This window comes from Euleptes europaea, chromosome 3 (genome assembly GCF_029931775.1).
Source record: "Euleptes europaea isolate rEulEur1 chromosome 3, rEulEur1.hap1, whole genome shotgun sequence".
Classification (NCBI taxonomy): Eukaryota; Metazoa; Chordata; class Lepidosauria; order Squamata; family Sphaerodactylidae; genus Euleptes; species Euleptes europaea.
The window spans coordinates 23,140,340-23,167,626 of record NC_079314.1 but is presented as its reverse complement, the minus strand read 5'-3'; the positions used below and the strand labels follow the sequence as shown (position 1 = coordinate 23,167,626).

The 27,287-nt window shown below is 46.4% G+C and overlaps 1 protein-coding gene across 1 annotated transcript; it reads left to right on the top strand.

The window, feature by feature from the left end:
- Positions 1-404: 404 nt before the first annotated feature.
- LOC130475025 (CCN family member 2-like) lies at positions 405-20,605 on the top strand. Its single transcript, XM_056846730.1, has 5 exons — positions 405-470; positions 15,307-15,520; positions 16,531-16,782; positions 18,347-18,564; positions 20,294-20,605. Exons 1-5 carry the CDS (start codon positions 405-407, stop codon positions 20,603-20,605), a joined length of 1,062 nt encoding a protein of 353 aa, XP_056702708.1.
- The last annotated feature ends 6,682 nt before the right edge of the window (positions 20,606-27,287 follow it).

Sequence of the window (27,287 nt, the reverse complement as noted above, 5' to 3'; positions counted from 1 at the left end):
TGAATCCCAGGGGAGGTGGGGAGAGGGAGGGAAGAGTCTGTGAATATCATTCCGTAGGACATGCTTTCGAGATGAAAGAAGGAAAAGACACCCCAGGTTTTGTTTTGTTTTTAATCTAAAAAGGGGTTGACTGGCAGTATCGGTCACCCCCCCTTGTAGAATGCTATGCCTGTGTCCCAGACTCTACTGCCAGGCCTGCAGGGATTCTGAAGAGGGGGAGGATCTCTCTTTCCGCTGGAATCCAGTACATTTTCTGTTGCACCCTCTTTTGGGCCGCGCTCCAGGTTGTCACTCACATCTGCACACACCCCTCGGAGGAGGCTATTTAAAGATGAGCCGGAGAGCTGCGCCCTCCGAAAAGACGGAGAAGGAAGGATAGGCGAGGCAAGAAAAAACCCCTCAGGATGTACGACAGCGTTGGGGCGATCTTAACGTCCACCTTCTTCCTCGTCCTCCTTGAGCCTGGCTGGGTATGTACCAAGATACCCTCTGCTGGCAGCTGATGTCTTGTATGGAATGAATGGGCTTAGGCACGTGCTGAACAAACTGAGTGCTGGGCAGGAGGAGTATTGCTGGCCTGGCTTGGAAGGTTTTTCGCTGAGAGCAATTTGTTCCCTCTGTGTGCATCGTCCAGAGAAGCAGTACTAGCCTCGGGGAGAGGCTGTGGCTCAGTGGCAGAGCATCTGCTTGGCATGCAGAAGGTACCAGGTTCAATCCATGGCATCTCCAGTTAAAGGGTCTAGGCAGGTAGGTGATGTGAAAGACCCCTGTGTGAGACCCTGGAGAGCTGCTGCTGGTCTGAGTAGACAAGACTGACTTTGATGGACCAAGGGTCTTATTCAGTATAAGGCAGCTTCATGTGTTCATGTGTGTTCCTCTCCCCCGGTGCATTTTGTGGACAGGGCAACTCTGAGCAGAGTTGCACCCAGAGTTGAAGTCAATGGGCTTCCAAACAGTAATTTTACGTAAGAGTAAGACACTCGGTTTTTCTGTCCTTTTTGCTGCTGTCCTACGAACACTCTCCTGGGAGTGAGCTCCACAGGGGGAAATTATGAGACTTACTTTTGAGTAGATCTTCTTAGGATTATTCCCTCTGCCTCTTGCCTTTTCATCTTGCATTTCCTCCAATGAGGTCAGGAGGATAGCATCTGTGGTTCTCCCCTCCCCATTTAACCTTCACAAACGACCCTGCGAGGTAGGTCAGGTAGAGAGAATGATTTGCTCAAGGTCACTTGGCAAGCTTCATGGCAGAATGGGGATTTGAACTCTGGTCTCCCCTGACGTTCTTGCCACTGCGCCTTACGGCTGCTCTCCCTGTAATGCTGCCGAAGATGAGAACAACCAAACAGCCAGAGGAGCGGGTTTTTTTTTTTTTGCTGAAAATTCACAGGCATGGTGGCTTACTAACTCTGGGAGGCAGCAGCTAGATAGTCTCCTCTGGGCTTATGCTGTGTTTTAGCATAGGATGTCTCAAAGAGGACACACAAACACCTGAGAGCCAGTGTGGTTTGATGGTTAAGAGCAGTGGTTTGGAGCGGTGGACTCTAATCTAGAGAACCGGGTTTGATTCCCCACTCCTCCACATGAGCAGCGGAGGCTAATCTGGAGAACTGGGTTGGTTTCCCCACTCCCCCACTCCTCCTCAAGAAGCCTGCTGGGTGACCTTGGGCTGGTCACAGCTCTCTTCGAGCTCTCTCAGCCCCACCTATCTCACAAGGTGTCTGTTGTGGGGAGGGGAAGGGAAGGTGATTGTAAGCTGGTTTGGTTCTTCCTTAAGTGGTGGAGAAAGTCAGCATATAAAAACCAATTCCTCCTCCTCCTCCTCTTCTTCTTCTTCTGTGGGGGGAGTGTGAGAAGCATTGTTGTGTGTATGGGAAACCCATGTTTGAATCCCTACTCTTCATGGAAGCTTGCTGGGTGGGCTTGGGTCAGTCACACACACTCAGTCTGTCCTTCCTCACAGGGTTGTTGTGAGGCTAAAATGGAGGAAAGGGGAATGATGTAATTCGCTTTGGGTGCCCACTGGGGCAGAAAAGCAGGGTTTTAACTATCTCAGGATAAAAAAAAATGGTCCTGGTGAACTTGCAAGAGAATAGATTGCAACAGATATCCCCATTGGGTAGGGTGGGTGAGACTTGGCACTCCTCATTTGAAGATTTAACTTCCAGAGCTCTTGGGGGGAGAGCGGAGCCCCGAAGCTCTAGCTGCTCACAGACCTTTTAACCAATTTTTCATCCCTAAAAGACAAAAAATAGGGACCGTGATTTTCCAGGACAGATTCCAAAACCGAGGGATTGTCCCTGCTCAATAGGAACAATGGAAGCTTGTTGGGTATTCATTATAAAAATAGCCCTGTGCATTGGAAGCAGCTCCTTCCCCTCTTAGCTTCAAGGAGAATATCTTGACTCTCCCCTTTGAATCTCTGAATGACTCATTGATGAGATCTTTCATGCCAAGAGTGTTTTATCCTCTTTAGAAATAGTTTTCACATTGGTCCTTTTAATCCATATATTAGGTTGGATTCAGCCAACTTTCCTGCAGAATCTCACCCTATTCCCCTTGCTTCATCCCCTCTATCCTGCATGGCTTTCCCCCATGCACGTCGCATAAGCGTGCTGGTGGTCAAAAGAGACCATGAACACATGAAGCTGTGTTACACTGCGTTACAAAAGAGACCCTTGGTCCATCAAAGTCAGTATTGTCTACTCAGATTGGCAGAGGCTCTCCAGGGTCTCAGGCTTAGGACTTTCACATCACCTACTTGCCTAGTCCCTTAACTAGAGATGCTGGGGATTGAACCTGGGACCTTCTGCATGCCAAGCAGATGCTCTACCACTGCGCCATAGCCCCTCCCTTGTCCACCAGAGGAAAACCTAGTTGGATCCACCCCAATGTGTTGGCACTCAAAGCTTGCCTTACTAGGCTACGTTGGAATTTTCAGCATAGGAGCAAGAACCTCTTGCAAGCAGTCGACTGAGTTCACGGTTTCTCCCTGATGAAGTTCTTGTGAGTTATTATGTACCTTCTGTGTGGCCGCCTCCACATGATATTTTGCAGTACTGATTGATTTTATAATTTTTACAATATATATATATATTTAAGTAAGGTGACTGGGGTACTTTTTGATAGAAAGTCACCGTAGAAATGAAGTGCAGAGGAGAGTGATGAGGATGAAGTTCTCGAGCAGTGGTCATGCACATCAGCTCTTACCTCGTTTTTTAGTGGAGATGCTAGGGATTGAACCTGGGACCTCCTGCATGCCAAGCAGATGCTTCACCACTGCACCACGGCCCCTCTCCATTGGAGGATTGTGTCCAGCCTGATTCTTCAATGCATTCAGCAGGACTTGGCTTTTCTAGTTTATTGTATCTCAATCGAGAGCCAGCATGATGTAGTGATTAAGAGCGGTGGTTTGGAGCGGTGGACTCTGATCTGGGGAACCAGGATTGATTCCCCGCTCCTCCACATGAGCCGCAGAGGCTAATCTGGTGAACTGGTTTTGTTTCCCCACTCCTACGCATGAAGCCAGCTGGGTGACCTTGGGCTAGTCACACTCTCTCAGCCCCACCTACCTCCCAGGGTGTCTGCTGTGGGGAAGGGAAGGTGATTGTAAGCCAGTTTGATTCTTCCTTAAGTTGTAGAGAAAGTCGGCATATAAAAACCAACTCCTCTTCTTCTTCTTTGGATCCAGGGTCATTTAATTTATTTAGGGATGATGCCAGAGCCAGACTTTGGAATGAGAATCCAGGGTCTTGACTCGTGGGTTCAGCAGGTCATTTGAGAGATCCAGCACCATCTACAGAGGGACCCCCCATAAGACCAGTGGCTCAGATCCTAAGCTGAGGGGGCCCTTTCCCTCTACTGTGCAGCTACTGTGCTGGCACCAGAGGGATGCTTTTTGTGCCTCTGCAAAGGGATAAGGATGCAGCATGAGCAGAACCGAGGCTTCAGAGCTAAGCCGTGCAGAGTCTAAAATTATCTGATTGTCTTGAGGCACCAAGTGCTTCCACCCGCACCACCCGTGGTCAGGTCCAAGAGGCAATGCCCTCACCTCCCATGCTGCCAACAGGGGCAAATTAACCCTCTGCAGTGTGCTGGCACCATCCTCTTGTGATCTGCCTCTCCCAGCCACTGCTTAGATAGTTTGGCCAAAGATCCAACTCCACATAGGTATAAAGTAGAAAGAGGCCCTGGTTGCTATTGGCGGACATTAGACAAAACAATCTGGAATTTTATTGTGGGCACTAGCCTGAGCTTGACTCAGAAGCGAAGCAGGGTCAGACCTGGTTAGTACTCGGACTGGAGACCGCCAAGGAAGTCCAGGGTCGCTACCCAGAAGCAGGCAATGGCAAACCACCTCTGTTCGTCTCTTGCCTTGAAAACCCCATGAGGGGTCGCCACGAGTCGGCTGTGACTTGACCGCATGATGCACAAAGCTGGGAGGATTGTGAGAAGTGCCAGCGCATGGCACTGGATTTGGAACATTGAGGAGGGTTTTGTTTTTATGAGTGTCAGACTAGCCAGCATGAGGCATGGGTAAAACTTCTGCTTCCTGATTTCATGCCAGCCTGGATGAATGAAATTCCCTGTAAAACGAAGCAATTGCGCAGAAGACTGCAAACAAACAAACATTGCTCATTCATGCGTTCCACCCCTCCCTGTTTACTGGAGAAAGTCCCTCTTATTTCTGGTGTCTGTCCCTGGTAAAACACTGTCCCCATTGTGCCTTTTGCAGGTGAAGCATTAAAGATAATTTTCCTTTTTCTAGAAAAGTTGTTAGTGTGTGGATAAATGTACTAAAGTTCCTCAGCTTTCAGCCCCAGTTCTGGGGATCTGGATGTTAAATATCTGACTGGGACTATTATAATATATTGGTTAATATGAGCTATGTGAAAGTATAGTGGTTAGACTATTGGACTAAGATGTGGGACACCAGTTTTTGAATCCCCACTCTGCTGTAGCAGCTGGCTGGGTGACCTTGGCCAGTCATAAATCCTCAGCCTAGCCTACCTCTTAGGGCTGTTGTGAGATAAAAATAAAACACTGCAAGCCATGAGTTCCCATTGGGGAGAAAAGAAGGGTATAAATGAAGTAAATTTAATAAATAATATTTTTAAACTTAAATAAATGCAAGTGCATCGGCATAAAATGTCAGCTCACCATTTCCTTTCTAAAGGTAAAGGTAGCCCCCTGTACAAGCACCGGGTCATTCCTGACCCATGGGGTGACGTCACATCCCGACGTTTACTAGGCAGACTCTGTTTACAGGGTGGTTTGCCAGTGCCTTCCCCAGTCGTCTTCCCTTTACCCCCAGCAAGCTCATTTTACCGACCTCGGAAGGATGGGAGGCTGAGTCAACCTTGAACCGGCTACCTGAAACCAACTTCCATCAGGATCAAACTCAGGTTGTGAGCAGTGCTTGGCCTGTAGTACTGAAGGTTACCACTCTGCGCCGCAGAGCTCTATTTCTCTTCTAGACCCTCATAACTACCTACTGGGTTGGATCTAGCCCATTTTTTTTCACACGATCTAACCCTATCCCCTCCTTATTGAAGCCTGTGTCTCTCTCAGGTCCCATGATACCCAACATGGACCTTTTCATGGTCGAAGTGGATTTCCCCGCGTCCCTTTTTTTAACTGAAAAGCTGGCTGGATGCAACCCATTGAGATTACGTAATTGCCAAGTCGATGAGTTACAGCTATTTCTAGAACCAGATCTGCCCTGCAATTAAGTGTTCCATTCCACATTCTTGAAGGGGAGTGGGGAGGAAACTTTTATGATCAGTTTACTAACATCCTGTTTGAAAAGTCAGTGCCAGGATGAGCAAAAGTCAGCAAATACAGCACACTGCAGATGGGGGGAGGGAGAGAGAGAACTCAGCGAGAGATGCTTTGGTACAAGGTTTGCGCACAAGCGCACCCCTGTTTCCTTCTATGAACGGTTGAAGGGTGATGTGGACAGATTTGTGGCACACTACAGCGTGTCCCAATGCAACACATGCAGCCATTAGAAAGAGGCATAAAATTAAACAATTAAAAAGTAGACAGAGCATAAAAATTTGCATTAACACAAAAGAGAGTCCTCAGGCTAGAAAAGCCGATGTGGTGGAGTGATTAGAGTGTTGGACTAGGAAATGGGAGAACCTGGTTCGAATCCCCACTCTGCCATGGAAGCTTGCTGGGTGACCTTGGGGCAGTCACATACCCTCAGCCTAATCTACCTCACAGGGTTGTTGTGAGGGTAAAATGGAGGTGAGGAGAATGACGCAAGCTGCTTTTGGGAAGAGAGGACGGGTAGAAAGAAGTAAATAAATGCCCCCCTTACTTAAAAGCGTGGTTGAAAAGGAATGTTTGGCCTGCTGCCTAAAAAAGGATAGGATAGGCATTAAGGTGAACCTCCAGGGGGAGTGCAGTGGTAGATAGGACTGTAGTTGCTGCTTTTTGAGCTTTTATATTAAAAAAGAGTTGGATGACAGTCCCAGCACTGCAGCAGCATGCTCAAAAAGCACAGAACCCCCAAGAACTTGTGTTATATCTCATAGTCAAGTGTGGGCCCAACTGTGGATACTTAAATCTGCGTATTGGGGTCACGCTGACACAAAACAGTTGGGGGACCCCCTCCAATGGGGTTTGCAGAAAAATCAAAACCTTTAAAAATTATATTGGGTCGTTTAATCCCCCCAAATAAAGAGCATTGTCTGCGCATGTGCAAACAATCCACATTTCTCCTCTGGCAGAGGCCAGGAGCCACGCTAGGCATGGCGGTAGAGGCCAGGAGCCATAGTGGACATGGTGGCAGTAGGCAGAGCCCGGGAGCTGCTCTGGGTATGGTGGCAGCAGGTGGAGGCTGGGAGCTGTGCCAGGCTCAGCCATACCGCGGCAGTGTCTCAGAGCTGTGCCAGGCCTGGGATCAGTCATGGCGGCGAGGAGGATAGGATTCTCCCCCCACCCCACACAAGTCCCACAGGCCCCCACTTGTCAGCTACTAATTCTAAAGCGTCTTATGGTGGGAAGATGTGTTGCTCATGATATGGAACGTCACAGCTACTGCCCAATATGTGCCTGCGAGACTTCTGCAATCTCATTTCCTGTAGCAGCCGCAACAGCAATAGATGTGCGAGTGGAAGGAAACCCCCCCCCTCAAGTGATAATAATAATGATGTTTGTGCAGATGTTTCTCTGGCACTCAAACAGGAAGAGTACTTTGTAGGCGGGGGAATGTGGATCCTGCCTTTATAGTTATGCCAATAAACTAATTGTCTGGAAAGACCTTAAGATTTTCATTGGGATTAGAAACATGACTCTTGATGGGTCTTGCTATGGAGGATGCCACATGATACTTCTCTATAGGAGCGCTGCCTGTGGTGGTGCATCTGATCTGTACTGGACTTACCTCTGGTAATGAACATCACAGAAAACCTCCGTATATTGAGTCAGGCAAGAAGAAGAGGAGGAGGAGGTGATTTTTAAATGCCGACTTTCTCTACCACTTAAGGAAGAATCAAACCGGCTTACAATCACCTTCCCTTCCCCACAACAGACACCCTGTGAGGTAGGTGGGGCTGAGAGAGCTCTAGGAGAGCTGAAGCTGGCCAAAGGTCACCCAGCTGGCTTCATGTGGAGGAGTGGGGAAACCAGCCCATTTCACCAGATTAGCGTCTGCCGTTCATGTGGAGGAGTGGGGAGTCAAACCTGGTTCTCCAGATCAGCGTACACTGCTCCAAACCACCGTTTTTAACCACAACACCACGCTGGCTCCCATCTAGTCCATCAAGCTGAGTACTCTGCCTGGTAACAGCTGTCCAGAGGCTCAGGCACAGAAAGGTCATGGAGTATGGGTCACTGGGTGTGTGTGTGTGAGGGGGGGAGGTAGTTTGGAATTTCCTGCATTGTGCAGGGGTTGGACTAGATGACCCTGGTGGTCCCTTCCAACTCTATGATCTTTCCTGCTTTCTGATATCCTTCTCTGAGATGTTCTCTGTGCACAGTATGCACTCTACCACTATGCAATGGCCCTTCCTTTGCCTGTCATCATCAAAGGATATCTCTTCACTATCACCATACATCCCCTAGTCTGCTGACTTCTGCCATAAACTTGATCTAAACTGTATTCCCTGCCGCAACAAAGAGTCTTGAGGTACATAAGAACATAAGAACATAAGAAAGGCCCTGCTGGATCAGACCAAGGCCCATCAAGTCCAGCAGTCTGTTCACACAGTGGCCAACCAGGTGCCTCTAGGAAGCCAAAAACAAGACGACTGCAGCAGCACCATCCTGCCTGTGTTCCACTGCACCCAAAATAATAGGCATGCTCCTCTGATACTAGAGAGAATAGGTATGCAGCATGACTAGTATCCATTCTAACTAATAGCCATGAATACCCCTCTCCTCCATGAATATGTCCACTCCCCTCTTAAAGCCCTCCAAGCTGGCAGCCATCACCACATCCTGGGGCAGAGAGTTCCACAATTTAACTATGCGTTGTGTGAAAAAATATTTCCTTTTATCTGTTTTGAATCTCTCACCCTCCAGCTTTAGCAGATGTCCCCATGTTCTAGTATTATGGGAGAGGGAGAAAAACCTCTCCCTGTCCACTCTCTCCAAACCATGCATAATTTTATAGACCTCTATCATGTCTCCCCTCAGCCGCCTTCTTTCCAAGCTAAACAGCCCTAAGTGTCTTAACCGCTCCCCATAGGACAGTTGCTCTAGTCCCCTAATCATTTTGGTTGCTCTTTTATGCACCTTCTCAAGCTCTGTAATATCCCTTTTTAGGTGTGGTGACCAGAACTGTACACAGTCTTCCAAGTGTGGAAGATTTGTACAAGGGCAGTATGATATCAGCAGTTTTATTCTCTATTCCTCGTCTAATTATAGCCAGCATGGAATTTGCCTTTTTTACAGCAGCCGCACACTGGGTTGACATCTTCATTGAGCTATCCACTACCACCCCAAGATCCCTTTCTTGGTCTGTCACTGCCATCACAGATCCCATCAGTATATATGTGAAGTTGGGATTTTTTGTCCCAATATGCATCACTTTACACTTACATTGAATTTCATTTGCCATTTTAATGCCCATTCTTCCAGTATGCAGAGATCCTTCTGGAGCTCTTCATAGTCCGATTTTGTTTTAACCACCCTAAATAATTTGGTGTCATCTGCAAACTTGGCTACTTCACTGTTTAACCCCAACTCCAGGTCATTGATGAACAGGTTGAAAAGCACTGGTCCCTACACAGATCCCGGAGGCACCTCACTACTCACATCCCGCCATTGGAAGAAGTGACAATTGATTCCTACTCTCTGCTTCCTATTTTTCAGCCAACTCTCAATCCATAAGAGGACGTGTCCTTTTATCCCGTGACTATGAAGTTTGCTTAGCAGTCTTTGGAGGGGGACTTTGTCAAAAGCTTTTTGGAAATCCAAATACACAATATCCACAGGCTTATTCCTGTCCACATGCTTATTGACGCTTTCAAAAAACTCTAATAGGTTAGTGAGACAGGACCTACCCTTACAGAAGCCATGTTGGGTTTTGCCCAGCAGACCTTGCCCTTCTATATGCTTGACAATTCTATCTTTAATAATGCTTTCCACTAATTTACCCGGAACAGACGTTAAGCTAACTGGTCTGTAATTTCCTGGGTCCCTCCTGGAACCTTTTTTATAAATGGGTGTTACATTGGCCATTCTCCAGTCCTCGGGTACAGAGGCTGATCGAAGGGACATATTACATATCTTAAAGGCTACTGAATATATTGCTCATCTTTGGGGGGTGCCGTCAAGTCTCAGCCAACTTGATGACCCCCTCGTGTTTTCAAAGCAAGAGATGGGCAGAGGCAGTTTGTCCCTGCCTGCCTCTGTGTAGCAATCCTGGACTTCCTTGGTGGTCTGTCATCCACGTACCAACCAGAGCCAACCCTGCTTAACTTTTGAGATCTGACAAGATCGGGCTGACCTGAACCATCTGGATCAAGGCACGGTTGGTCTTTAAGGCGCAACAAAGCTGTAGTAGAGGAACACATGTGAGCTTAATGGCCGAGTAGGGATTTGAACATGCTAACCACATTGACTGTATTGTTTGTTTTTATCTTCTACTCCATGAACCTCATCCCAGAATCCCAAAAGAGTCTCTAAAAATGTACTGAGTTTCATAATAGTGACTCTGCTAATCCCTCTCAAATGCATATGATGAATCATAAAGCAGCGACCTGATGCTTTTGACACGGCTTGTGTACGTGAACACTTTTCCTGAGGTGAGATCGGTGTGGTTCACTGATCAGATTGGAGGCTTTTTTTTACAGCTGTGGAGAGGAGAGCCGGCTTCTCTTCCTGGAGGCTTTGGGGTTAGCAAGGGTTATATGAAGCAGAAAGAACATTGACTCATTTAATTTCCCAGGTTCCCAGGTTCAGCCTGCAGTGCTAACGGGTGCTAGCGGGTTAGAGGGGGTGGGGAATCTTGTTTTGACTTGTAGACCGAACAGATGGGAACAGGGAGTGATCCAATGTTTGCACAGAGCCCCAGTGTGGATTTTTTTTCCTGGCATTGGAATGATTTTGGGCAGCACCTGTTACTCAGGGTACTGGGAGGACAGCTGTGCAAATATGTTGTGCAGTCCACACATGAACTGACAGTGGTGTGGAGGGAAGGAGAGGGAAGCAAGGGCAAGGGAAGTAGGACAGGGCCATCTTAACGCATGGGCCCGATGGGCACTTAACGCATGGGCCCGATGGGCACGAGCATTGTGGCCCTATGCTAATCTGTGTATCTTAAGTGACTTGCCATAAATAAATACTACTACACAGTAGTCTAGACTATACTAAACTATAAAATAATATTTGCTGCAATTTTATTGTGTTACAAATGGACATTGTGATTTGTTTCTGATTTAGTATCCCTGGGTTAGTATTGCAGTCACCTCTGCCCCAGTGCCACCTCACTTGCATGTAGGCCTATGTGTATGGATCTCGTGCTGTATAATGTAATTTAGCGTATATGTTACGTCACTTCAACTCAGTTGACATTACTAACATTAGACCTACTATAGTACTATTAATAGCAATGACATGATTATTGGATATGTTTATACATTGTTTATGAAACCAGGTATAGGGCTATGCATAGATTATTAGTGATTGAACCTGAGGTTCAATCACAACATTGAACACTTGTACGGTAATCATGTAGTGGTTATTTAAGATTATGAATTTATGATGCAGTACTAATAACCAGGTATTGATAGTTTGTGAATATATGAATGGATAAGCTTTTTAATTGTGCAAGTTGAGAAAATTGTTGAATGTAGTCTGGTAGACCTATACATAGATGAGGCTAGATCAGTGCCAGACACCCTAGCTATGCCAGTAAGTATCTAGGTCTTGTCCAGCAGTTTTGTGAATCAGCACATAGTAGAGAGTTTGTATTAAGAATAAAGACTGTTTGAACAATTAAAGGAATGACACGTTCATTATGGAAGCAGAATGTTTAAATATTTAAGTCTTGTTGCAAGCACACTTCTATAATATAACTTTACATCGGACTGGTGTGGGACTAAATATTTAAGATATATATTTCCAGGTGAATAACCCTTTCAGCAGAAATGAAATGTAATGTTTTGAGTGGAGCACAGAAGAGGAAGAGAGCTGTAGAGGAGAAGGAGAAAATAGGAAAACATCCAAAATTAACATCGTGACTCAACACCAGTGCAACGACAGCCACTCATACCATTCCTTCAGATATAGCATCCACATCTACATCCGTTCCTGCTACCAATCATCCAGTTTCAGCAGACATACCATCATTGCCTTTTGCTGCTGGTGGTGACATTTTACAAGAGGAAATAGCCAAATCTGTAACAGTAAAGGCGTTTGCAATCCAAGACACAGATCCGGGGCTATGGAACATTAATGATACTAACACAATAGATTACTGGATTCGTAGTGGGCCCTCATCATGTCAGAATCATGATAGCAACCTTTCAAACTCACGCAGAGTGTATAAAACAGCTGGAGCAGAGAATATGAAGGCAAGGTATTTATCAAACGATGTGTTCAAACGTGAACTGCGAAATGGCAAGTGTGTAAAACGTGAATGGCTACTCTATTCACCATCCCAAGGTCGTTTGTACTGCTTTGTATGTCACCTATTGTCCAAGAAAGAATCTCCCTTTGCTACATCGGGGTTCAATGACTGGAAGCACAGCAATGTTATTGTAGAACATGAAAATGGAGAAGAACATAGAAAGTGCATGACAGCATATTTGATAAGGCATAAAGAAACTGGAAGTGTAGATTCTTTATTACTTGAGCAACATCGCTCAGAGCATGAATATTGGCATAAAGTATTGACACGTGTGGTTTCTGTAATTTGCTTTCTTGCCTCCAGAGGTTTGCCATTTCGTGGAGAAAATCAGATTATTGAGTCAGCAAAAAATGGCAACTATTTAGGTATACTAGAGCTGCTGAGTGATTTTGACCTTTTCTTGGAAAAACATCTCAAAATGTATGGAAATCCTGGAAAAGGGAATCCGTCATATTTGTCTGCAGATATTTGTGAGGAATTTATTGAATTAATGGGACAACAGGTTCTTTGTACTATTCTTGAAGAAGTAAAAGAGTCAAAGTATTATTCAATAAGTGTAGATTCCACTCCAGACATCTTGCACACAGATCAACTGACATTTACTGTCGTATACATCAAAGGCTGTGAGCCTGTGGAACGTTTCTTGATGTTCATCCCCATCTTTTCTCATGGAGCAAAGGATCTAACAGACACTGTTGTGGATTTTCTTAATGAGAAAAACATTCCACTATCAAACTGCCGTGGTCAGTCATACGATAATGCCTCAAATATGTCTGGACAATATACTGGATTGCAAACACGGATTCATCAACTCAATGAGTTTGCCATCTATGTCCCCTGTGCTGGACACAGCCTGAAGTTGGTGGGAGTAAAAGCAGCAGAGTGTTGTCTACAGACTGTAAAATTCTTTGACTTTGTTCAGCATCTGTATTCATTTTTTGCTGGTTCTACTCATCGCTGGAATGTATTGACATCATCTGTAGCAAAAGATTTTGTGGTCAAGCGTTTGTCTGACACACGATGGTCAGCACATTTTGATGCTGTTCATGCTCTGTATGGGGGTTTCGAGAAAATAAAACATGCACTGGATTCTCTATCAGCTGACAATGAACAGCAAGTGAATGCAAGGCAAGAGGCAGAAGGATTGAGCAAAAAAATGGAAAACCTGGAAACAATTTTTCTCACAATTCTTTGGAATGACATGCTAGAAAGAATGAAAAAAAACAAGCAAGGTCCTGCAATCAAAGGATGTGAACATCCTTGTTGCCACTAATCTTTTTGTGTGTATGAAAACCTATCTTCTGGAAACTAGAGACAAATTTAGTGAATATGAATTCAAAGCCAGGAGCATGTGTCCAGATACAGATTACAGTGATGGGGAAAAACGGGAACAAAAACGAAGTGTGCGTCTTAGTAGATATGATGGATCAGAAGAGGTACTTCTCAGTAAAACTGAAAAGTTCAGGGTGGAAACTTTCCTCCCTTTTCTGGACACTCTAATCTTTGAACTGACAAAACGTGCACAGGCTTATTCACAGATTGGAAATCGGTTTTCTTTCTTCAGTGAATTGAAAACCATTGCTTCTGATGCACTAAAGAAAAAGTGTGAACATCTGGCTAATATGTATCACAAAGACCTGAATTATGATGACCTTTTAAATGAATGTGAGCGTCTCAAGCACTACATGGCTCTTGATGAAAATTGTGAGACTCTCCCGGCACTGTACAGAAAAATAATTTCAGACAATTTGAAATCTGTATTCCCGAATGTTGAAATTGCACTCACATGTGCATGATGGTGACCAACTGTACAGGAGAACGTTCTTTTTCAAGACTGAAACCTATAAAAAATATGCTTTGTAGCACAATGGGGCAGCATCGTTTGAACTGGCTTTCACTCATGTGCATGGAAAATGACATCCTGAAGACCACTGACTTCAAGCCAATAATAAAGCAACTCTCTGAAAAGAAATGCCGCAAATGCTTGTTATAATGAGAAGTTCGTAGTTATTTCATACTCTAATCTGTGTGGTTTACTGAGTATTATTGTGTTTTTCAAGCCTTGTGTATTGTTCAAATGTTCATCATGTTGATTAGTTGCTGCTGTACAGCATGTTTTTAATGTTTTAACACCAGTTTTGTTGAAGTGTCAATAAAATAAATATATGTTTAATATTATCGATCATTTACTTTTTATTCCTGTGAGTGGTTGTCGTAGGGGCCCCAGCACACTGGTTTGCCCAGGGGCCCATAATGCTGTTAAGACGGCCCTGAGTAGGACTGGTGTTAAGCACCTCCTTTCAGTTGTTATAATCACAAATACTGGGAGCTCACCAACTGCACATAACACAAGCGCGTGCCATCTGCAGTTCTCCTGATATGTGCTGTCAGAATGTTGTGTGAACAGGAGCGATGCATGTATTCACCACGCGCAAACGCAAACCCTGAAAAATCCAGTGGTCAGTTTGTGCATATAGAAGTTGTTGCGCGTGGTAAATATGCATGTCACTCCCGTTCACACAAGATGAGGACCGGATGCATTGGGAGAATTGTGGTTAGTGTGCGCTCCTGTTACACAGTTGTAACATCTGAAAAGGACTTGTGCGTGGCCTGTACACATAGATGTGTTCTGTGCAAATGGGCTTGGTTCCCAAACTGAATCCAGACTTCATACAGAAACTGCGAAGAAGAAGAAGAATTGGTTTTTATATGTTGACTTTCTCTACCACTTAAGGAAGAATCAAACCAGTTTACTATCACCTTCCCCTCCCCACAACAGACACTCTGTGAGGTAGGTGGGGCTGAGAGACCTCTAAGAGAGCTGTGACTAGCCCAAGGTCACCCAGCTGGCTTCATGTGTATGAGTGGGGAAATAAAACCAGTTCACCAGATTAGCCTTCTCGCTGTCGCTCATGTGGAGGAGTGGGGAATCAAACCCAGTTCTCCAGATCCGAATCCACCACTCCAAACCACTGCTCTTAACCACCACACCACCTCTTATCCACTGTCCCTCACCCTGGACTTAGCAGGACCTGTGAACGTAGGTTCTAATGACCAGCCAAATGGCCGTGTCCAAATCTGAACTGGCTTCCTGTTGTGGGATGGTGTTAAAGGAGAAGCTGAGCTCCAGATTCTTGGCTTGTATAGCCTTCTCCTATTGGACTGGTTCCGCAAAGGATCTGTTCATGTTTTTTTGGCAACGTTTTTCATTCATCCCGCAGGTAGCATCCCGAGCATGCTTGTACCCATGCCAGTGTCCCACACAGCCCCTCCAGTGCCCTGTTGGCATCAGCCTTTTGCTGGACAGCTGTGGATGCTGCAAGGTGTGTGCCCGGCAGCTTGGCGAGCCGTGCTCCGTCCGGAAACCCTGCGATCACCATAAAGGACTCTACTGCAACTTCTCCAAGACCCACAGAGACAGCGGGATCTGCTTAGGTGAGCTGCTCTTCTAGCACAGAGGAGCTACATATATGGGCCATGGGCCATTTCGTAGGGTTGTCAACTTTGCCTTGGAAAATTCCTGGAGATTTGGGGGTGGAGCCTGGGGAGGGCAGAGTTTGAGGAGGGGAGGGCACTCAGCAAGAATGTGATGCCGTAGAGTTTGCCCTCCAAAGCTGCCATTTCCTCCAGGGGAACGGTTCTCTGTTATCCCAGGAGAACATCGGGGACTGGGAAAAGCGGGCAATCTCTTGGTCCAGCTCCTAGCACCCGCTGCTGCTTTTCAGTCCAGTAAGAGCAAAAATGGGAGGTAGGTGGGAAGCGACACTGCACAACGTCACAGCTTCACTTCATGGTGTGATGTTACTCCACCCTCCATTTTTGCTCCCACTGCCTGGCTGGCAACTCTACTGAGGGCAAACCTCAAAATACAAAAGCATGTGGCTAAGGGACAATACTCATAGATTTAATTATGTACCAACATTATAACTACCTATATATGCTGACTGAACTACATCCAAGGTAACAATACACAATAATTCTACTGGCATAGAATCAAGAGTCCATATAAAGTCCTTGAAGCTTGTTCTTTGGTATGTTGCGGATATCTCTTCAATGATGCACCAGTAGACTACTTAATAAATAAAGTTATAAATAATCTCTTCAGTATTGGTAGAAAAATAGCTATAAATAATCTCTTCAGTACTAGACAGGTTGCCAGCTCCTGATCCCATTTTGTAAAAATCTTCATCAGAGCTTCACATCAATCTATAACCAAATACAAAACTTCATATAGTGATGCCTCTAATAATCATAAAAGTTAACATACATTATCAAACTTCATACTAACCTTATTTGTCCAAAATGATACATAATCTGACAAACTCCTAATTCTTACTGAGGGGTCATCCTACACTACCCAGATCAAGAGCCTGCTGATTCAATGGGCGCCATTTTTGCCAAGTCATCTTTTCGCAGCTCAGAGACTTCTTTCTTGTTTCCTTCAGCTCATGAAGGGGCTACCTGTGATCTGCTGGGCAAAATCTATCTGAACGGCGAGACCTTCCAGCCCAGCTGCAAGTTGCAGTGTATCTGCATGGACGGCGCCATCGGCTGCATCCCCCTCTGCTCTGACGGTGTGCGGCTGCCTTCCCCGGACTGCCCGTTCCCCCGCCGAGTGAAGGTGCCGGGCAAATGTTGTGAAGAGTGGGACTGTGAAGGGGGCAATCAGAAGAACCACTTTGAAAAGGGTATGGCAGGTGAGACACACAGGTCAGGGCTGGTTCAAGCCTGCGTGGTGTAGTGGTTAAGTGTGGTGGTTTGGAGTGGTGGACTCTGATCTGGAGAACCGGGTTTGATTCTCCACTCCTCCACATGAAGCCAGCTGGGTGACCTTGGGCTAGTCACAGCTCTCTTAGAGCTCTCTCAGCCTCACCTACCTCACAGGGTGTTTGTAGTGGGGAGGGGAAGGGAAGGTGATTGTAAGCCGGTTTGATTCTTCCTTAAGTGGTAGAGAAAGTCGTCATATAAAAACCAACTCTTCTTCTTCTGCCTCGCACTGCAGCCCACTGATCTCCCAAAAATGCTGCTCCTGGGGACAGGAGAGCTTCAAGAATGGCACAACTGGAGTATATTACGATGGCGCAAATAACGGAATCCCTAAAAGACAACTCATTAGAACATTATCAAGAGAAATGGAGACTCTTTTACAAGTATATTAAAACTAAATTATAATTAAGTCAGATATAAATAATCACTTCTGTCACTAAGATATGGATACAAATCCATTTAGGATTAAAAAACAACGTAATGTAATTCATAGGGGGGTAGAAATATGATAAGATAAATTAAAATTTAATCAATATTCCTTATCCCTTTCCGTTTTTTCTCTTTTTGTATCCCTATATATGATTTATAACAATAAATTAATATGATTATAATAAAAAAACACATAAGAATGGCACAACTGGCAAATTGGGGGTCTGCGGCAGGGAGTGGAAATTGATGGAAATTACAACTCCCTTCCATGAGCAGAAATTTTTTACTCTGGACGCAATCCAATGTCTTTTGCTTTATAACATCCCCCTCCAGGAACCTCCACCATTCCAGAACACATGTCTCTCTTAGTAACGTGCAAAGTATTGTGTGTCTGAAGTGCCATCAAGTCGCTTCCTACTCATGGGAACCCTATGAACCAACGTCCTCCAAAATGTCCTGTGTTTGACAGCCTTGCTCAGGTCTTGCAAATTGAGGGCTGTGGCTTCTTTATAGAGTATTACACATACTCTTTATAGAGTATTACACACACTTTGATAGCGGAAACGTGCATGGCGCTCCCAGGCTCAACTACTGCACACAGAGCTCCACAGGTGTACCACCCCTTGCTGGAAATGGGATTGTGTGTTTGCGCATGTGCAGGATTTGTTGCTGGACCCATGCTTTGCAACCCACGTTAGTGCATGCGACAATCCTGCAAAGGAAGCTACCATTATTTCTCACCCGCTAAAACCACTTAAGCAGAACCTCTAAGAACCTTCCTGTTTTGGAGTTGCCTACCCTGCACCAAGTCCTGACCTGGATGGCCCAGGCTAGCCTGATCTCGTCAGATCTCAGAAGCTAAGCAGGGTCAGCCCTGGTTAGTATTTGGATGAGAGACCACCAAGGAATACCAGGGTTGCTGTGCAGAGGAAGGCACTGGCAAAACACCTCTGTTAGTCTCTTGCCTTGAAAACCCCAAAAAAGGGGTCGCCATAAGTTGGCTGCAACTTGACGGCACTTTACACACACACACATCCCGCATCAAAGTCCCCTTATCTGTTTCAGTTTACAGGGATGATCCATCCCCCAAACCCGATCTTCAGCTCAACAACCTCCAGGAAAACTGCTTAGTTCAGACCAAGGAGTGGAGCCCCTGCTCGAAGACTTGCGGGATGGGCATTTCTACGCGGGTCACCAACAACAACCCCCAGTGCCAACTGGAGAAGGAGAGCAGACTTTGTGTGGTCCGATACTGTGATGTCCCTTTGGAGAGGAGCATCAAGGTATTGTATCAGCAGGAGAGGGTGGCAATGTGGGACATGGACACACATCTCAGTGTAGGAGCTGCAGAGGAGGGGGCATTGAGCCATACTGGAGGAAGGAAACCAGTTTTGTGGTTCTTACCTTGCATTACTGAATGGAAGGGAATGAAAGACTTTTGTCTGAGGCCCTGAGGTCTCGTTTGCCCTAATACCAAAACCATAACATGTTCTTCTCTGTTTTCCCCTAGTGGGGCACCCAGGATATCTGTGGGGCCTGATTTATATTGGAGGAAAAATCATGGGGGGGGGGAGGATTATTTCCCCTTCCATGAGCATGGTGTTCCTGATCCAAAGCCTCTGTGCACATCAGAGGTGGTTTGCCATTGCCTGTCTCTGCATACAACCCTGGATTTCCTTGGTGGGCCCCAAACAAGTACTAACCAGGGCCAACCCTGCTTAGCTTCTGAGATCTGATGAGTTCGGGCTAACCCGGGCTATCCATGATCTAAATCAGGGCCCTAAGCTTACTACTGATGAAAAATTATAGAGAGGGGAACTTGTGTCAAAGATTTCCAATGTCTTGTGTAGTTCAGCCCTAATTGAGGTCACAAAACTGTAACTGGCCTGTACACTTCAGTTTGAAGGTGTGGATCTTGTATGAGTGTACATATCCTCCCATACAAGAAACTAGACTCCAATTCACCGGTCATAGTGAGTGGATGTATAATCCATGTACACTGTACACTTGCTTTTTTAATTATTATTTTAAACTTACAATTACAAATACAAGACATGCAAAATGAGAAAAAACACAGCCTAACTATAGACGCACAGGACATAACATAATGCCAAATGTTCCTTACTTTTTCCTAGATTGACCATCTATTCAAACAATTTTATTTTCTTCCATCTATTCACTTTTACTTCTTATTTTCTTCTATATGAACATTTAAGATTAACCATTAAACTCATGACCTGAGTTTGATCCTGACGGAAGTTGGTTTCAGGTAGCTGGCTCAAGATAGACTCAGCCTTCCATCCTTCCGAGGTCGGTAAAATGAGTACCTAGCTTGCTGGGGGTAAAGGGAAGATGACTGGGGAAAGCACTGGCAAACCACCTCTTAAGCAAAGTTTGCCTAAGAAATGTCGGGATGTGACGTCACCCCATGGGTCAGGAATGACCCGGTGCTTGCACAGGGGACCTTTACCTTTATTAAACTAATATTAAATCTGCATTAAAGTAGAAAGATCTTACAATACCATGCCTAAAATATAGAAGCAATACTTGGAGAAGCAATACTTATGGTTTAATACTGATAGGTTAAGTGTACATTTGATAGGTTAAGTGTATATTTGATAGTTTAATACTGATAGTTTAAGTGTACATTTGATTTTTCTTATGCATGAGTTAATTCTCATGTCATGTCCAATGCATGTACAGGTCAACATGTGATTTATCCAGGGACTAGTCCCCAGTTTCATTTGTACAGTGAATGTGCATTCTCTGTTTCTTACAAACAGGTATACTTCCATACATGTAGGATGTACACATGTGTCAGTGAGACAGATTATGTATTTGCCTCTCTTCCTGACACACTAGTTTTCTCAGTGCGAGGATTTTTGTTTGTTTGCATGGAGGAGCTTTCAGTCATGTGTTCCCCTATAAGCCGTTTGAAGCGGTACAGCCAAGATGCAGGTTCACTACCTCAGGAAGAACTCGGTCACCAGCTGATTTGTCCTCTCTTTTCAGAAGGGGAAGAAGTGTGTGAGGAATCCAAAACCCCGCAAAGTGATCCGATTTGAGTTCACAGGCTGTACCAGCACACGTACTTACCGGCCCAAGTTTTGCGGCAGCTGTGTGGACGGGCGCTGCTGCACTCCGCACACAACCAACACAGCAGAAGTGGAATTCCAGTGCCCGGAGGGAGACTCCTTCGTGCGCAAGATGATGATGATCAAATCCTGTTCCTGCCATTATGACTGCCCGGTGGACAATGATATCTTCTTGGCTGTCTACCACAGGCGAATGGTTGGTGACCATGTTGAAACAGAGAGGCAGTAGGTCTTCCTTATCACTGGGAGGGGCCATGGCTCGTTGGTAGAACATCTGTTTGGCATGCAGAAGGTCCCAGATTCAAGTCCTGGCATCTACAGTTGAAAGGATAAGGTAGTAGGCAATGGGAGAACCAAATCCTGGAGAGCCACCAGTGCGACTCAACAATACCGATCTTGATGGACCAATAGTTTGATTCAATAAAAGGAAGCTTCATGTGTCATGTGTGTTCATGCTTCTCACTGGGGGAGCAAATATCTCCAAGATGCTTCTGCACAAGTTGATCCCTTGGACAAAGCTGAGATGGTAGCTTGTAAGGGCTTGGTGCTGTGTGTTGTTGTTCATACCCAGTATTCTGTGATCTAAAGATGAATTTAAGGCACTAGCCAAGTCTCAATGGACATCCCGGATCTAGACTTGTCAAATGTTCGGGAAGTTTGGGATCCAGCTCTGTAAATACCTGAAAATCAATCTCTCTGCTGGCTTCTGCATCGTATGGATATCACATCCATCACCTCACTTCTCATGATCCCTCTGTATCCCACCGCTGCTACCAGTTGGTGTTTCTACCACAGACTTTTGCAAAAGTCCTGAGGCCAGATTTCCTGAGATACAGAATTGGGATTCAATGCCAGCGCACCATGAATAGGCATCTAGCCTCCAACTATGACTTTATAACCTATGCTAGACTCAAACATCAGATGGTGTGGGCTACGTTAATCAGAAAGTATTGAACGTGTGCTGCTAAACACACACCAGAGTTAGCAGCAAAGGGAAATTTGGGGGGGGGGGACAGAAAGGTGGTGACAAAGTATGAAAACTTGTAATGTAGAGTTCGGCACTCCTCAATTCTCTGAGCTGTGAGAAGTTCCAAGGGCAGTGTTTTTCTGGGTTGGTTCTTGGAGACCACTGGGGACCTACAGTGTTTTGGTAATATTTGCTTCATGTACAGATATACAGTTAGAGTACAGGGCAAGGGACAGAGGCAGTACTATAGGGCAACAGATATGCTACCCCATATGAGGATAATGCTGTTGCAGTCATCTTGTTTGTGGGCTTCCTAGAGGCACCTGGTTGGCCACTGTGTGAACAGACTGCTGGACCTTGGTCTGATCCAGCATGGCTTTTCTTATTGCGGGGGGGGGGGGGGAGAGAGATCCTGATTCTTAAGGTGCTTCAGCCAACTGTGTTACCCTGCTTCTCTTCTTTCTGTTCCAGACTATTTCTTCACTCAAATACATACATCTGCACCCTCCCCTCAGCTCCCCTCAGCTCTAATACTTGTTTCAACAAAGCCATCCAATAAATGTCTCTTAGTACTGGGGTCCCCAACATTGTTGAGTCTGTGGGTACTGTGTGAATGTTGAGAACACCGAGCAGGCATCAGTACAAAACGGCTACCATGGAGCTCGGGCCAGTCACCAAATACTGGAAGGTTTCCAGCCAAGCATCCTCCAGTGATGGAGGAAGCCGTTTATGTCTGGCTGGCCTCGACCAGCACCAGGGGCTTTTCTGCCCTGGCCCTGGCCTGGTAGAATAGTCTGTCTAGTGCAGGGATGGGGAACCTCAGGCCTGGGGGCCGTATGCGGCCCCCGAGGACATTTTTTGTGGCCCTCGGGAGCTCCGAGGCCCTGCCGGGGAGGAGGGGTGCAGGGCAGCCCTCCCCGAGGGTGTTCCTGGGGCTGCGGCTTACAGGGGCACTGCGGCGCCCTTTAGACCTCCTCTTGCCGACTGTCGGCTGTTGGTCGGCAAGAAGAGAGGGGAGGGGGAGGGATGCTTCCCCCAAGGCTGCCCCCTACAGCCACGGTGTGCAGGAACACCACGGCACATTGTAAGCCCCTCACGCTGCCTGTCGGCTGTTGAGCAGCGGGGAGGGGGGGAAGAGGCCGGCGGCTCCCGGTGGCAGAGCATGCATGTGGGAGCCAATTGAGCTTCGGGGGGGGGGGCTTTTGTGGACTCTGGTGGAAGAGGGTATGGAGACTGGGGCCCGTTCACACCGGGCTCTGTGCGCCGTTGTGTGTGTGTTGGGGCGGGGAGGCTGGGGCCTGGTCGCACGGGGCCGGCGTGTGCAGGTGTGTGTATGTGGGGGGGGGGGGGAAGGCTTTTCTCTCTTTTCTTCCTCTTTTTCTGTTACTCTTTCTCCCTTCTCTCCCTCTTTTTCTTTCTTCGTCTCCCTTCGTCCTTTTCTTTCTTTCCCTCCGTCATTTTCTTTCTTTCTCCCCCTCTCTCCATTTCTTTCTCCCTTTCTCTCTTTCTCCCTCCCTCCCTTTTCCTCTTTCTCTGTTTTCCTTCCTCCCTTCCTCCCTTGCCGATCAACTGTGGGCTGCGCCCCCCAGGCGCCTCGTTTGCTCGGGCCCACCACTGGCTGCCCTCTCGCCTGGGAGGGGGGGAGCGGGGGCACCCTGCAGGCCTTCTCTGTGTGGCCTCCCCTGGGGTTGCCAACCTCCAGGTGGTGGCTGGAGACCTGGCAACCCTAGCCTCTCCCCCCCCACCAGGAGATCTACACCTGGTATGGCCCCTGAATGATGTCATATGATGTGCAAATGGCCCTTGGCAGGAAAAAGGTTCCCCACCCCTGGTCTAGTGAGACCAGGGCCCTGTGGGACCGTATCAAATTCTGCTGGGCCTATAAAACAGAACTGTTCCACCAGGCCTATGGCTGAGGCCAGTTATGGTTTTCCTATAAACGCTGGCCTTCCTACTTTATTCCACCGCTGCTGAGTGCTATTTAGCACAGATTGTGCATTGTTTGAACTGCCTGCAGGCCACACTGTGGCTATATATCACAACTCCATGCGCCGTCTAGTAAATGTGATTTTAATTTGTTAGGGCGGTTTTAATCTACTGTTTAAGATGATTTTATATTTTTATTGTATATTTGCTGTTTGTGTAAGTTGCTCTGAGCCTGGCTTTGCTGGGGTAGAGCAGGCTATAAGAATGATTAAATAAATAAATAAATAAATAAATGTACGAGCGCTCCCTGTTGATGCAAAGGTGAGTCCTCTGACCTATTCTGAAGCACCTCCTGCTCCAGTGGGGTGGCGAAAAGCCAGGAATGGCTCATAGCTTAGGGAAAAGCTGCTTTGGAAACGAAGGAAGTGTGCATCAGGAAATGCACTGGCGGGCACTACAGTGGGGCTTCACTGGATATCTCCTCTCTGGTGCAGAGGTGACCCATGGTGCTACCAGTCAGTGTGGTGTAGTGGTTAAGAGTGGTGGTTAGGAGTGGTGGACTCTAATCTGGAGAACCGGGTTTGATTCCCTGCTCCTCCACATGAGTGGCGCTCATCTGGAGAACCGGGTTGGTTTCCCCATTCCCACACATGAAGCCAGCTGGATGACCTTGGGCTAGTCACAGCTCTCTTTGAGCTCTCTCAGCCCCACCTACCTCATTGGGTGTCTGTTGTGGGGAGGGGAAGGAAAGGTGATTGAAAGCCGGTTTGATTCTCCCTTAAGTGGTTAGAGAAAGTTGGCATATAAAAAGCTACACTTCTTCTCCTTTTTCAGATGGTAGTAATCACTGTGAAATAGTTGCAGCCACATACCCTCCTTTTTTCTATCTCCCTGTCCCAATAGAAGATCAGAAACTCTCCCTTTAAGAGATGGGTTTGCCCATGCAGATTTCTTGGATTCCACTTTCTGCTATAAATACAATTGTAAGTGTTACTATTGTTTTTAAAGCCTTTGTGTAGTTACTTATAAGCACACTTTTGAAAAGCTGAGTAACGCTGTCTGAATCTTCTAAAAACAATTGTTCGTTTGCTTGTGTGGCTCGGCAAAGTCATTTTAAGGCAACGTTGCATGAGAAGTGTAATGCATTTTTTGAAGGAAAAAAGTGAAACACTGTGGTAGCATCAAGGATCCCATTGGAAGAATGTTGGAGATCCAGCCATTGTTGAGCAGAGGCTGTCACAGAGCACAGGCTTTGCATGCAGAAGGTTCCAGGTTTGAATCTCGCCATTTCTAGTCGAAAGATCTCAAGTCACTGGTGCTAAGAAAGGCTCTAACAGGCCACAGCCAACTCAGAATGCTGAGACAGATGAGGAGGCTGAAGTTGGTTCCCAGTCCAAATCTTCTTTGCAATACAGGTTTCTGGGAGGGACGCCCCAAAAAGAAGCCAGTGGTGCCAGAAACAGTGTTTGGACCGGGCACCACTGTATGTCTTCTTGCAGGGGACAGTCTCTGGAGTGTGGGGATGTGTAATGTGGGGTGGTCCAAAGATTATTTTGGGGTGCAGCTGAGCCTCAGTGTCTGTACGTGCATTTGTCCTGGGGGCACCCCACTTGAAATCAGCTGGCACAAGAACCGGACTTTGGACCAGAACCCAGCATGCACCCCCTCAGAGGGCACAGTCCCCTGAATGTGGGGTTGTATGATATGTGGTGGTCCAAATTTTATTTTGGGGTGTGGAGTTTTTAAATTGTCCTCAGTAACATTCAGAAACTAGGAGATGTGAATAAGGAACTGGGAACCAACTTCTGCCTCCTAGACTGATGGACCAATTACCCGACTTTGCGGCAGGTAGCTGCATCTTTTCAGGACTTTTCCATGCATGCCTTTTGATAGGCACCCAAAATACCACATCAACAGTGAGCATGCTTTCGAGTTCTACAGAACTCTTCGTCGGGCTGGAGGTTCAGGATGGAAAAAAGTGAGGAGGACGAAAGATTAAAAAAAAAAGATTTCAGGGCTTGATGGAAAATCCTCAGGGTGCAAATCGTAGAGTCTTAAAATTCAATTGGATCAGAGGGTGGTGAGTATAACACAGGGAGGATTATTGTGAGGTTGTACAAATTAAAATGCAGGAAGGATTTTGCCTATTAAATGTGCTAAAGAAGGGGATGGCAGGTTTTGGCAGGCAAGTCCAAACTAGAGGATAGTTTCTTGACAGAATTGACATCCCAGCTGTTATTTCAACCCCCTAGTGGTCAGTGCAGAGAATACAACTGATATCTTATCATCAGCTCCCTTCACCAGACACAGTAGATCTCCACTTCTACTGTGTCTGACAAAGGGAGCTCTGACTCTTGAAAGCTTACATCCTGAAACTCTTGTTGGTCTCTAAGGTGCTACTGGACTCAAATCTGACTGTTCTACTGCAGGCCAGCATGGCTGGCCCTCTGAAGCTGTAAACACATGTTTCCCAAACAAGCTTGGAATCTGCTGCTCTTTAGGAGCACGTCAGAGGCTGCTTCTACATGGCAATGCTTCTCCATGCAGCTATGAATATAGAGGCATTGAATATAGAGGCTATGAATATAGAGGCATATGCAATGGTGACAGAGAGGGCACATGGCATCTGCCGCTGCACCTGGCAGTAGGGTTGCCAACCTCCAGGTACTTAAAGACAGAAAACAGCACTGATCGCTAATTGGTGATAATTCAAGGTAACAGGCAAAATCAAACATTACAAAATGAAAATAGTGTCAATAGACTGTCCCGAGTAATTATACAAAGTAGTGTTCAAGGTTCTGAGAATCAATAGGACATAAGGTATAAGTCTAGACGCTTTGGGTGACCACGTCTGCCCGAGCTTAAGGATGATGAGAGAACACCCGGTCTCATGCACTGGAGAGTCGGGTTAGAGCACGGTATCCTCGACCGGGCGTCCTCTCATCATCCTTAAGCTCGGGCAGACGTGGTCACCCGAAGCGTCTGGACTTATACCTTATGTCCTATTGATTCTCAGAACCTTGAACACTGTGTGTGTGTAAAGTGCCGTCAAGTCGCAGCCGACCTATGGCAACCCCTTTTGGGGTTTTCATGGCAAGAGACTAACAGAGGTGGTTTGCCAGTGCCTTCCTCTGCACAGCAACCCTGGTATTCCTTGGCGGTCTCCCATCCAAATACTAACCAGGGCTGACCCTGCTTAGCTTCTAAGATCTGACGAGATCAGGCTAGCCTGGGCCATCCAGGTCGGGGCACCTTGAACACTACTTTATATAATTACTCGGGACGGTCTATTGACACTATTTTCGTTTTGTAATGTTTGATTTTGCCTGTTACCTTGAATAATCACCAATTAGCTATCAGTGCTGTTTGTTGTCTTTAACGACCATTTCTCAGCACGAGGTTGTTTTTTAAACCTCCAGGTACTAGCTGGAGATCTCCTGCTATTACAGCTGATCTCCAGCCGATTAAGATCAATTCCCCTGGAGAAAATGGCCTCTTTGGCAATTGGACTCCATGGTAGTGGTTCTCAAACTGTGCTCCCCACAGCACTTGGTGCTCGGCAAAACATCTCCTAGTGCTCCGTGAAGAGATTGGAAAGAAAAATACTACTGTCATTCGGTTCAGCATATAGGTGCTAGGTGAAAATTAGTGTTCAGTGATGAATTTCTCTCCTGAAAAGTGCTCCATGACTAGGGTTGCCAACCTCCAGGTACTAGCTGGAGATCTTCTGCTATTACAACTGATCTCCAGCTGACAGAGATCAGTTCCCCTGGAGAAAATGGCCACTTTGGCAATTGGACTCTATGGCATTGAAGTCCCTCCCCTCCTCAAACCCCACCCTCTGAAGGCTCCGTCCCCAAAACCTCACACCAGTGGTGAAGAGGGACCTGGCAACCCTATCCATGACTCAAAAAGTTTGGGAACCGCTGCACTATGGCATTGAAGTCCCTCCCCTCCCCATACCCTGCCCTCCTCAGGCTCTGCCCCAAAAAAAATCCAGGTATTTCCCAACCTGGAG

What these genes read in the sequence shown, in the direction of transcription:
- LOC130475025 (XM_056846730.1), top strand. Translation starts at nt 405, where the DNA reads ATGTACGACAGCGTTGGGGCGATCTTAACGTCCACCTTCTTCCTCGTC. An exon ending in TCCTCCTTGAGCCTGGCTGG is followed by an intron (nt 471 to 15,306) that starts GTATGTACCAAG and finishes TTCATCCCGCAG; the next exon opens with GTAGCATCCCGAGCATGCTT. An exon ending in AGACAGCGGGATCTGCTTAG is followed by an intron (nt 15,521 to 16,530) that starts GTGAGCTGCTCT and finishes TGTTTCCTTCAG; the next exon opens with CTCATGAAGGGGCTACCTGT.